Source organism: Cheilinus undulatus, linkage group 21, assembly GCF_018320785.1.
Source record: "Cheilinus undulatus linkage group 21, ASM1832078v1, whole genome shotgun sequence".
Classification (NCBI taxonomy): Eukaryota; Metazoa; Chordata; class Actinopteri; order Labriformes; family Labridae; genus Cheilinus; species Cheilinus undulatus.
The window spans coordinates 39,553,072-39,566,679 of NC_054885.1; the positions used below are offsets into that span (position 1 = coordinate 39,553,072).

Sequence of the window (13,608 nt, forward strand, 5' to 3'; positions counted from 1 at the left end):
AACACCTGTAGGAGCCGGATAGAAGGACTCTAACTTCTTAAGTTGTATAGTCAGAGCGATGGACACTTGCCCAGCTGTACAGGTAAGCTTAAAGTGCAAACATGAAGACGATGAAAGTTTGGTTAGGGGATAAAGAGGAAGTGAGCTAAAGCAGGGGGCTTTAAGGAGGCTGTAACATGTTTGAATGAACTATCAGGGAACTTATGAAGGAGATGCAGGGTTTTTCCCCGGTTTTCATCCAAGAGGAGGCACACCAAGACATTGTAAGAGGAGGACTAATATTTGTTTGGTTGCAAACACAGTTGAATGAAGAGATTGTTGTTTAACAGGAGGCCAAGATGGAGAATCTTATCTAAAGCTGTTGAGGTGAGGAGAGGAGATCGATGGAGTCTTACTGAGCTGATCAGGAGAGCTTCAATGCAAACAGGAGGATGATGAAGGTTTTATAATAATAATAATAATAATAATATCTTGAATTTATATAGCGCCTTTAAAGAAACCCAAGGACGCTTTACAGGAACACATAGACATGGACAAACTATGTGAGGGGTAGGATGAGTGTAAGGGGTGGTTTAGTGAAGACTGTAGGCTGTGGTGAACAGGTGGTGCTTGAGACGTTTTTTTGAAAATGTCCAGAGATGGAGCGCTACGAATGTCTGCAGGAAGAGTGTTCCAGTGGGTGGGAGCTGCAGCACTGAAGGTTCTGTCTCCATAGGTTCGGAGTTTGGTTTTGGGCATGGAAAGTAGGCCGGTGTCTGAAGATCGAAGGTTGCGGGATGGTGTGTATGGATGGAGGAGATCAGAAAGGTGCTGGGGAGCCAGAGCACGGAGAGATTTGTATGTGAGGAGGAGGACTTTGCAGTTGATACGGAACTTGATAGGGAGCCAGTGGAGGTGGATGAGGGTCGGAGTGATGTGTTGCAAGGGTCTAGTGCGGGTGAGAACTCTAGCTGCAGAGTTTTGGACGTACTGAAGCCTGTCCAGGGTTTTGCTGGGAACTCCAGACAGGACTCCATTACAGTAGTCCAGGCAGGAGGTTATGAAAGCATGAATGAGTGTTTCAGCCACAGAATCAGGGAGTGATGGTCAGAGTCTGGTGATGTTCCTCAGATGATAGAAGGCAGATTTAGTGACAGACTTTATGTGGGACTGGAAGGAGAGGGTGGAGTCCAGGATGACGCCCAGGTTTCGGACCTCGTAGGACGGACAGATGGAGGTCCCGTCCACATCGAGCATGAGATCTCCAACCTTCTGCAGCAGCGCTTTGGGGGCCGCAACCATGAGCTCTGTTTTATTGCTGTTGAGTTTGAGTTGGTGAGATGTCATCCAGGCTTTGATGTCGGGGCGGCAGTTTACCAGGGAGTGGGGAGGGAGCTGAGTGGATGGTTTGGTGCTGAGATAGAGTTGGGTGTCATCTGCATAAGAGTGGAAGCTGAGACCGTGTTTGTGAATAATCTGTCCAAGGGGAAGCATGTAGATGGTGAAAAGGAGAGGTCCAAGAACAGAGCCTTGAGGCACGCCCTGGTTAACTGGGGCGGGGGATGAGTGAGAGGTGCCGATGGTAACAAACTGTTTTCTTTGTGAGAGATATGAGTGAAACCAGGAGAGAGCTGTACCAGTGATGCCAAGATGGTAGGCCTGGGACGATTCACTTTTCTCCCATTTCGATTTTTTACAATTTTTTAGGTGCCGATTCGATTTAAATTGCGATTCTACCATATTGCCGATTTTTGCAATCTTTTGTTAGCTTTTTAAACACCAGTGAAAAAGATGAATGATAATGATGCCAACAGACTATATAAGGAAAAATACACATCACATGTGTATAACGATAAATCACAAAATATGTCTAACTAGAGAATACAAAATAGTTATAAAATGGTCAAGTGCAGGATTTCTCAGTTTATTCACAACAATTTAGTATCAATTTCACAGAATTTGACACAGACTGAGCTAAATACTGAATATGAAGTGCATAAAGTCTATACATATGTGTGTAGTATATATATGTATAACTTATTATGTAATTTTAAGTTAATATCGAATTTAACAATGTAGAATTAAGCTATTTAAAAAAATATATAGTCCTGCATCGTCTCGCATTTTTATCTATCTTTGTTCAATCTGAAGATGAGGATTTTCCCCATTTGTTGCACTGAATTAAAATGCTACCGTGATTTTTTTTTTAAGAAAAGGGGAATAAATTATTATACAGTGAATGTACTCCAATCCTTTATATTTCATATTTTATCAGTTTTTTATGTCATCACATGATGTGTTTGTGGAGGGAGATTATGGGAGACGAGCTGATCGTCACGTCCAGCTTTAAGACTGATGGACTGTGTTTTGTGGAGGGCATGACGTGACAGGCCAGTATTTCTTTCTTGTGTTACCGAAGCCGTCATTCTTAACGACACTACACGGGACAGGTCCTTACAAATAATACAACTGTGATTATGGTTGCATGAGTAGAGACCAGCGGTAGCTTCAACGGGCTTGTTTGTTGACGTTAGCCGTTAGCTGTAGTGCTAACGCGATGATGCCTAACTAGTAGATTCGTTGTGTTGTCTCAGTATTTTACTCTGGCGTGGCATATCTTGCAAACGACTGTTTATCTCCTGTCTAAGTTTGTGCTGTCGTTAATGTTTTGGAAGCCAAAATAAGTCTACACATCCACTATGAATGCGGCAGAAGTCGCTCTGCTGGGTAGGTACAAGCAACCGGCTCACGCAGACCGGAAGTCTCGTGTGATCTCGTTGTCTCAAGAGAGAAGAGGCAAGAGTCAACTGCCAGCTGGCGATGCCTGCCGCCAACTAGTGGTCAGGGGGTGAAATTACACTACAAACTACCGCACCAACAAAGTGAATAATTAGCTAATTAATTAAATATCGATACTGCATTTTAAAATATCGATACACTGAAATATCGCGCCAGGAAGTATCGCGATATTTCAGTGTATCAATTTTTTGTCCCACCCCTACAAGATGGTGAGACAGGCGGTCAAGGAGGATGGTGTGGGATATTGTGTCGAAGTCAGCGGTTAGGTCAAGGAGAATGAGGAGGCTGATGTGTCCAGAATCTGCAGCTGTGAGGAGGTCATTGGTTATTTTGATAAGGGCAGTCTCAGTGCTGTGGGGTGTGCGAAATCCTGATTGAAGAGGTTCATGGAGCTCATGGTTGGACATGTGTTGCTGGAGTTGGGCAGCAACTGCTTTTTCGAGAATTTTGCTGATGAAGGGAAGGTTGGAGATCGGTCGATAGTTGGAGAGGTCCTCCGGGTCTGACCCAGGCTTCTTGATGATGGGGGTTACTGAGGCAGTTCTGAAGGATGAGGGGACAATTCCAGATGATAATGAGGTGTTGATGATGTCTACCATGATGGGGCACAGAACAGACAGAGATGCTTTCACCAGTGGTGTGGGCATGGGGTCGAGGGAGCAGGTGGATGCCTTGGCCTTCTTGACCCATCCAGCCACTTGGAGAGTGTCCACAGGTGTGAAGCAGGAAAGACGGCAGTGAGGCGGAGGAGCGGTGTCCTGATGTGAAGTGAAATCCTGAGGTGGAGGTCCAGATAAAAGTTGCTGCTGGATGGAGGCAGCTTTATCCTGGAAAAACTGCAGGTGCCTAGTGCAGCGGTCGAAGTTGGCTGGGGGCTGAAGGTTGTCAATGGGGCGGAGATGGCGATTTATTGTGGAGAAGAGCATCCGGGGATGGTTTTGCTGGTCACTGATGAGGGATGAGTAGTAGCTGGACTTTGCTCTGGAGAAAGCTTCTTTGTAGGAGCACACATGCTCTTTATAGGCCTCCAGATGGGTGGTGAGGCCAGATTTTTTGGAAAGTCTCTCCAGCTGTCGGCCAGAAGCCTTCATGGAGCGGAGTTCAGCAGTGTACCAGGGGGCTGGGTGGGTAAAGGAGACTGAGCGAGTCTTCAGAGGGGTGAGAGAATCCAGGCTGAGGGATAGTGCTGTATTGTAGTGATTCGCCAGGGCATCAACTGTGGTTATAGGGTGTGCAGTGGTCAGGTTGGTAGCTAATATGTTCTTGAGGGCTGGGATGCTTATTGACTTGAGGTTACGGAAAGTGATGTTGCACTTTGTAAGCTGTCTGGGGAGGGGGGTGGGGATAGAGAAGAAAACAGCATGGTGATCTGAGATGGCTAGGTCCAGGCATTGTGGAATGAATGGGGTGAGACCAGTGGAGCACACAAGATCCAGCATGTGACCTTTGGAGTGGGTGGGTCCTTGGACATGCTGTGTGATGTTGAAGCAGTCCAGTAGTGATAGAAATTCGGAGGTGAGTGTGCAGCTGGTGGAGTCAACGTGGATATTGAAGTCTTCAAGGAGAAGTATGGAGGAAGACCTGGAGCAGACAGAGGTGAGGAGCTCAGACAGGTCAGACAGGAAGGTGGTAGTTGCTTTGGGAGGCCGGTAGCTGAGGACGATCTGAAGCTGAGCTGATACAGTGAGAGAGATGATTAGACACTTGAGAGCTGAGATGCTGGGTGCTGGTAGCTCCTTAACCTGGAAATCTTTTCTATATATCACGGCCAGCCCCCCACCACGACCAGTGGTGCGAGGTTTTTGGATATACACATAGCCAGGTGGGGTTGCTTGGTTTAGTGTGAAGTAGTCTTTTGGGCTTTGCCAGGTTTCAGTCAGACATAAGAAGTCTACTTTCCTGTCTGTGATGATGTCATGGATGAGGTGGGCTTTATTGTTTATAGAACGGGCATTTTGCAGCATAAATGTTGTGGAAATGTTTGAAGATGATAAGCAGAGGGGAGTGGGAGGGGCGTTGGTGCATCTGAGAGGTCTCAGGTTACTGAGCTGTACGTGTGGTTTGTTGTGATGATGTCGTCGAGAGTGGGCAGGGCGCCGGTCCAACTGGACTGTGGGGACGGCATGGCTGGAGTAAACAAACTTTAGTTTCTGTGCTCTGTGGATATAACGAGGACGATGCAGAAGGCCAAGGGATTTAATGTCTGTAAGACAGGTTGGAGTGGAGAAAGAGATGAGGTTGAGAAGCTGCTGGGGCGAGTATTTGAGGAGCACCATGTTAGCTGCGCGAGGAAGCAGTGGGAGCAGGCTGCTGCTAGCTAGCTAGCCGCTAGCCCACAGAGGCTAACAGCTGATCGGCGGCTACAAGCTAACAGCTAAACCGGCGTCTAGCCAGGAAGTCCTGATTGAAGATTCACAGGTGGTCAAGAGAGAATGCTCAAGATTCGAAGGGGAAAAGCACAGTCAGAGCTCCGGTGGGTCACTAGCTAAGCCAGGAGGCTAGAGGTTAGCCGGAGGACGCTAACAGCTGTGGGGTGGTGAGTACTTCGGCTGACGACAACACAAGGTTCGTTGTAACAAAGTTAGAGCTAACTGATATCAATCAGCGCTCGACTGGATGGTTTAGCAACAGCAGAGGAACAGCAGAACTACAAGAAATAATCAATGTTAAGCGAAAGCAGACAGTTTTCTTAGGATTGTGAAGCGGCGACAAACACGCCAGCGTCCTCACTCATCCGGCGCATGCGCAGTATGCGCAACAAGAAGGCCAAGACAAGAAGGTTTGGTTAGAGGATTAAAGAAGAGGTGACCTGAAGCAGGGAGCTCTAAGGAAGTTATATCATTTTTTAATTAACTATCAGAACTATCAAAGAGGAGGCACACCAAGACATGTTTCAAGAGGAGGAACGGCACTTTTGGTTGTAAACATTCCTGGATGGTTTTCAAACAGGAGGTCAGGATGGAGAATCTGGGCATGAGCTGTTCAGATGAGGAGAGGAGACCAATGAAGTCTTACTGAGCTGATCAGGAGAGCTTCGCATTCAAACAGGAGGAAGATGATAGTTTGGTTAGAGGATAAAGAGGAGGTGACCTGAAGTAGGCAGCTTTAAGGAGGTTGTAACATGTTTTCATGAACTATCAGGTGACTAATGAAGGAGATGCAGGGCTTTTTTCCCAGGTTTTCACCCAAGATGAGGCCCACCAAGACATTGCAAGAGGAGGAATGACACTTGTTTGGTTGCAAAAGTTTGATGAAGAGGTTGGTGTTTAACAGGAGGTCAGGATGGAGAATGAACATGAAAGTTTAATTTGAGCTGGTAAGGTGAGGAGAGGAGACTGATGGGGTCTTGCCAAGCTGATCAGGAGAGCTTTGGATGTAAACAGGAGGATGATGAAGGTTTGATGAGAGGCTAAAGAGGATTTGGTCTGAAGCAGGGAGCTTCAAGGAGGTTGTGTCACGTTTTCATGAACTATCAAGGAACTTATGAGGGAGATGCCAGACTTTTTTCAGGTTTTCACCAGAGAGGAGACAAACTGAGACGTGTTTTAAGAGGAGGAATGACACTTTTTGTTGTAAGCATTGCTGGATTGAGTTTGGTTTTCCAACAGGAGGTCAGGATGGAGAATCTGGGCATGAGCTGTTCAGGTGATGAGAGGAGAGCGATGGAATCTTACTGAGCTGTTAAGGAGAGCTTCAGTGCAAACAGAAGGAAGATGAAGGTTTGGTTAGAGGATAAAGAGGAGGTGACCTGAAGCAGGGAGCTTTGAGGAGGTTATATCATGTTTGAATGAACTATCAAATGGCTAATGAAGGAGATGCAGGGCTTTTTCAGGTTTTCATTGAAGAGGAGACAAACTGAGGAGGAGGACTGAGACATTTTTTTGTTTTGCAAATGTTGCAGGAGAAGGGTGTTTAACAGGAAGTCAGGATGGAGAGACTGAACGGAGGCTTTGATTTGAGCTGATGAGGAGAGGAAAGGGGAGCGATGGAGACATAGAGGTGAGGAGGAGGACACCAGAGGTGAGTCTGGGCATCATGGGATTTTTATAGCCAGCCTCATAGAGCAACCAACAGCCAGAGAAATCAACCGCAGACTGCAACAAACTCCAGCAACTCACTGGAAACTGTTGCTTTATCGTCAGTCTCATTTCTGAGAGAGGAAAATGTCTTAAATTAACTTAACCTTAACTTAAACTTAAGTCAGAGAGAGGGAGAGAGTAGCAGGTCCAATCATCAGCTTCTGCAGCCACCAAACAGTTTGACCATTCTTCTTCTGCTTCATCACGACCATTACCGAACCTACTCATGGTTTTATCGTGTTTTTAACTTCTGACCCAACTTTCACCCCTAAGTTGGAGAACTTCTCTTAAATGTTATTTCTCAGAGTGGGTGAAGAAACTCAGACTTTAAGTGTTATATTTATTTATTCATTTATTTATTTGTTTGTTTGTTTATTTATTTATTTATTTATTCATGCATTCGTTCATTTATTTATTTATTCATTCATTTATTCATTCATGTATCTATTTATCTATTCATTCATTTATTTATTTGTTTATTTATTTATCTATTCATTCATTCATTTATTTATTTATTTATTCATTCGTTCATTTATTTATTCATTTATTTATTTATTTATTTATCCATTCATTCATTTATTTATTTGTTTATTGTTTTATTCATTTATTCATTTATTTATTGAATGATTGATTCATTCATTTGTTTATTTATTGATTGATTGGTTTGTTTGTTTGTTTATTTATTTACTTATTTGTTTATTTATTTATTTATTTATTCATTTGTTCATTTATTTATTTATTCATTTATTTATTTATTTATCCATTCATTCATACATTTATTTATTTGTTTATGCATTTATTTATTTATTCATTTAATTGTTTGTTTATTTATTCATTTATTTAATTGTTTGTTCATTAATTAATTAATTTATTTATTCATTCATTTATTTTTTTTTATTCATTCATTTATTCACTCATTTATCTATTTATTCATTCATTCATTCATTCATATATTTATTTATTTATTTATTTATTCATTTATTTCTTTATTTATTCATTCATTTATTTATTTATCTATCCATTCATTAATTCATTTATTTATTTTTTTATTTATTCATTCATTTATTTATTTATTGAATGATTCATTCATTCATTTGTTTATTGATTGATTGATTGATTTGTTTATTTATTCATTCATTTATTTGTTTGTTTATTTTTTCATTTATTTAATTGTTTGTTCATTAATTTATTTATTTATTTATTCATTCATTCATTTATTTATTTATTTATTCATTCATTTATCTATTTATCCATTCATTCATTCATTTATTTATTTGTTTATTTATTTATTTATTCATTTATTTTTTTATTTATCTATTCATTTATTCTTTTGTGTATTTATTTTATTTCTTCATTTGTTCATTTACTTATTTATTTATTCATTTATTTATTTATTTATTTATCCATTCATTCATTCATTTATTTATTTTTTTATTTATTCATTCATTTATTTATTTATTGAATGATTGATTAATTCATTTGTTTGTTGATTGATTGATTGATTAATTTGTTTATTTATTCATTCATTTATGTACTAATGTGTTTGTTCACTTAGTTATGTATTTATTCATTTATTTATTTATTTATATATTCATCCATTCAATTTTATTAGTTTATTTGTTTATTCATTTATTTATTTATCTATTCATTTATTTATGTATTTATTTATTCATTCATTCCTTTTTTTATTCATCCATTCATTTACTTATTAGTTTATTTGTTTATTCATTTATTTATTTATTCATTCATTCATGTATTCATTTATTTATTAATTTATTTATTTACGTATCCATTCATTCATTCTTTATTTATTTGTTTATTTATTATTCATTTATTTATTTATTGAATGATTGATTCATTCATTTGTTTATTGATTGATTTGTTTATTTATTCATTTATTTACTTATGTGTTTGTTCATTTATTTATTTATTCATTCATTTATTTATCTATTTATTCTTTCATTTATTTATTTGTTTATTTATTTATTCATTCATTTATTTATTTATTGAAATATTGATTCAATCATTTGTTTATTTATTTACTTATTTATTGATTGATTTATTGAATGATTGATTGATTCATTCATTTTTGTTAATTTATTGATTGATTGATTGATTTATTGATTGACTTGTTTATTTATTTATTAATTCATTCAATTATGTATTTGTTTATTATTCATCTATGTTTCCATTCATTAATTCTTTTATGTATTTGTTTATTTATTCATTCATTTATTTATTTATTGAGTGATTGATTGATTGATTCATTTTTTTGTTTATTTATTGATTGATTGATTTGTTTGGTTATTTATTTATTCATTTATTTATTGATTGATTTGTTTATTCATTTATTTATTTGTTTATTTATTAATTTATTGATTGATGATTTGTTTGTTTATTTATTCATTTAATTATTTATGTGTTTGTTCATTTATCAATTATTTTTTCATTTATTTACCTATTCATTTATTTATTTATTTATTTATTTATTTATTTTTTTTTTTTTAGCCATTCATTTATTTATTTATTTGTTTATTTGTTGATTCTTTCATTTATTTATTTATTGAATCATTGATTGATTGATTCATTTATTTGTTAATGTATTGATTGATTGATTGACTTGTTTATTTATTTATTTATTCATTCATTCATGTATTCATTTATTTATTCATTTATTCATTATGTATCCATTCATTTATTTTTTTGTTTATTTATTCATTCATTTGTTTTTTTATTGAATGATTGATTGATTGATTCATTCATTTTTTTGTTTTTTTAATAATTGATTCATTCATTTTTTTGTTTATTTATTGATTGATTGATTTGTTTGTTTATCTATTTATTCATTCATTTATTGATTGATTTGTTTATTCATTTATTTGTTTATTTATTAATTGATTGATTGATTGATTGATTGATTTGTTTGTTTATTTATTCATTTTTAATTCATTTATTTATTTATGTGTTTGTTCATTTATGTTTTTTTTTTCGTTTATTTATTTATTTATATGTTCATCCATTGATTTATTTATTAGTTTGTTTATTTATTTATTTATCTATTCATTAATTCATTTATTTATTTATTTATTCATTCATTTATTGATTATATGTTTATTCATTTATTTATTTGTTTATTTATTAATTTATTGATTGATTGATTTGTTTGTTTATTTATTCATTTAATTATTTATGTGTTTGTTCATTTATTCAATTATTTTTTCATTTATTTACCTATTCATTTATTTATTTATTTATTTATTTATTCTCTTTTGAATTTTTTTAGCCATTTATTTATTTATTTGTTTATTTATTGATTCTTTCATTTATTTATTTATTGAATCATTGATTCATTCATTCATTTATTTGTTAATGTATTGATTGATTGATTGACTTGTTTATTTATTTATTTATTTATTTATTCATTCATTCATGTATTCATTTTTTATTTATTTATTTATTTATGTGTTTGTTCATTTATGTATTTTTTTTGTTTATTTATTTATTTATATGTTCATTCATTGATTTATTTATTAGTTTGTTTATTTATTTATTTATCTATTCATTAATTCATTTATTTATTTATTTATTCATTCATTTATTGATTGATTTGTTTATTCATTTATTTATTTGTTTATTTATTAATTTATTGATTCATTCATTCATTCATTCATTTATTAATTTTTTTATTTTCTATCTAGTTATTTGTGTATCTATTTATTTTTTTGAGTCCTTTTTGTCTTATTTTTTCAGTTTTTCTATTTTTATTTTTCTGTTTTTTTCTTTTCTTTTCTCCCCCCCCCCCCCCCCACCCCCCATTTTTTTCTTTTCTCTTTCTCTCTCTCTCTTTTATTCTAACTGCGGTTTTCTTTCACTGGCCCTAAATCCCACCGGCACGACATCACACTCACCTTCTCCTCCTCCTCCTGTATGCTCCCTGGACCTACACTGGTTTTCTTCAAATCTATGGGCCTTTTCTCCTGTTTCTCCCTCTCTTTTTGCTCTCTTTTCAATCGTTCTTTCTCCTCCATCTCCTGTCGTTTCAGGCGTTCCTTCTCCTCCCTCTCCTGTCGTTTCAGTCGTTCCTTCTCCTCCCTCTCCTGTCGTTTCAGTCGTTCCCTCTTCTCTTGCCTTTTCTCTCTCTTTTCCTGATCTCTTGCCAACACTTCTTCTAAAAACTTTCTATGTCTCTCCTTTCTCACTCTTTCCCTCCTCTCTCTTTCCTCTCGTTCCTTCTCCTCCCTCTCTTTTCGTTCTTTTTCCTCCCTCACCCATCTTTCTCTCTTCTTTTGCCTTCTTTCCTCACTCTTTTCTCTTTCCCTCTGATATTGTTCTGAACGCTTTCTTCGCTCTTCCTCCTCTTTTTCCTCTTTCTCCCTCTGTTTCCGAATGTTTTCTCTCATTTCGGCCATAATTTTCTCCTCCTCCTCCCGTTCCTTCTTCCACCTCTTCTCTCTCTCCACTCGTTCCTTCTCTTTTCGTTCTTTAAACTTCTTCTTTGCAATTTTCTCATTCTTTCGAATCCTTTCCATCTTTTCCTTATGCATTTTAGCCCATCGTTCGTTCTCCTCTTGCTGTCTTTTGATTCTTTCATTCCACCTTTTCTCCTCTTCCTCCTTTTCCTTCCTTATTTTCTACCCTACTTCTGCATGTTCCTTCAGTCTTCTCTCTATTGCCTCCCTGTATTTCCTCTCGCTTTCCTGTCTCGCCTTATCCTCCCTCTCTTTTCTTTTTTTCCCCTCCTCCTCCCTCTTCTTCCTTTCTTTCTCCTCCTGCTTGGCTCGTTCCTTTTCTTCCTTCTCCTTTTTCTGCTGTCTTTTCTGTTGTTCATTTAGCTTTTGTTCCTTCTCCCATCTCTCCCTCCTCTCTTGTCGTTCTTTCTCCTCCCTCGCCCATCTTTCTCTCTTCTTTTGCCTTCTTTCCTCACTCCTTTCTCTTTCCCTCTGATATTGTTCTGAACGCTTTCTTCGCTCTTCCTCCTCTTTCTCCTCTTTCTCCCTCTGTTTCCGAATGTTTTCTCTCATTTCGGCCATAATTTTCTCCTCCTCCTCCCGTTCCTTCTTCCACCTCTTCTCTCTCTCCACTCGTTCCTTCTCTTTTTGTTCTTTAAACTTCTTCGTTGCAATTTGCTCATTCTTTCGAATCCTTTCCATCTTTTCCTTATGCATTTTAGCCCATCGTTCGTTCTCCTCTTGCTGTCTTTTGATTCTTTCATTCCACCTTTTCTCCCCTTCCTCCTTTTCCTTCCTTATTTTCTCTGCCAGTTTGGCTCGTTCCTTTTCTCTTTTCTCCATTTCCTTCCTCTCTTCCTTCTCTCTTTTCACTCTCTCCTTCTCGGCCTTCTTTTGTCGTTCTTTTACCCCCAATTCTATTTCTTTCTTTGCTATTTCCTGGAGTTTCTCTCTTTCCTTCTCTCTTTTCTCCATTTGTTCTCTCTCCTTTTTCTCTCTTTTTAACCTTCTTTCTTGCTCTTTCTCCCTCATCTTCCTTTCTTTCTTCTCCCGTTTCAATTGTTCTTTCTCCTTCCTCTCTCTCTTCCATCTTTGTAATCTTTCCCTGAGAGGTTTCAGTCTAAGTGTGATTCTGATTCTGCTTCCAATGCAGAAGATACCCACAGCCTCTCCTGCCTGATCCTCTTCTTCTTCTTTTGGTTTCCCTCTTTCCTGATCCTCCCAGGCTATGGAGGTAGTACTGGGGCAGGAGAGAACAAAGGGACTGTCACCCTCTTTTTTCCACTGCGTGGAAATGTCCACATCTTGAGGATGCTGGACATTGACAGGTTCCCCTCCTGCCTGTTCCTCCCAGGCCTTGCTGGTTGTACTAGGACAGGAGAGAGCAAAGGAACTGTCACCCCCTTTTTTCCACGCCGTGGAAATGTCCACATCTTGAGGATGCTGGACTTTGACAGGTTCCCCTCCTGCCTGTTCCTCCCAGGCCATGCTGGTTGTACTGGGGCAGGAGAGAGCAAAGGGACTGTCACCCTCTTTTTTCCACTGCGTGGAAATGTCCACATCTTGAGGATGCTGGACATTGACAGGTTCCCCTCCTGCCTGTTCCTCCCAGGCCATGCTGGTTGTACTGGGGCAGGAGAGAGCAAAGGGACTGTCACCCTCTTTTTTCCACGGCGTGGAAATGTCCATATCTTGAGGATGCTGGTCTTTGACAGGTTCCCCTCCTGCCTGTTCTTCCCAGGCCATGCTGGTTTTACTGGAGCAGGAGGGAGCGAAAGAGCTCTCACCCTCTTTTTTCCACGGCGTGGAAGTGTCTTGGTAAGACACCTGTTTAGGCATCTTGCGTTGAAACAATCCTCTCAAAATGTTGCTCATGGCGCTCAACTGGATCAAAGTGACTCTCTGACTGTCTGCTGGCTTGTGAACAGAGAAACTCTGAAAGTGGGTCCTATTTAAGCATTTTTGAAAGTTACGGAATATTCTATCTGATGTCACAGACACAAGATCATAGCCACTCTGGACATTCTGTGTGTGTGTGTGTGCAATGTTACCATATATGGTCATTTCAGGGGACTTCCAAAATGGCGTTGCTATGTGGCCCAGTGAGGTCATCCAATCCCTTCTGTCAGCTATTCAGTAGACCTTACACTGTGTCAAAGACAGTGACATCACAGCTGTGGACCAATCAGCAGTACCCCAGAGCTTCTTGAACTTACCTCCTTCCCCTGGAGAGTGCGAAATAGGGATTTCTCCCCCTACCTCCTCACAGAAAAAGTGCAATAGTTTTATATAAAATATATATG

At 38.1% G+C, this 13,608-nt stretch overlaps 1 protein-coding gene across 1 annotated transcript; it reads right to left on the bottom strand.

The window, feature by feature from the left end:
- Positions 1-735: 735 nt before the first annotated feature.
- LOC121503974 lies at positions 736-13,144 on the bottom strand (the record flags this gene model as incomplete). The annotated part of the gene is given in 4 exon segments (XM_041778588.1): positions 736-1,651; positions 2,995-3,475; positions 3,632-4,453; positions 12,466-13,144. Coding segments are annotated over 4 exon segments (2,898 nt in total), but the record flags the coding sequence as incomplete, so codon positions are not given.
- Positions 13,145-13,608: the final 464 nt, after the last annotated feature.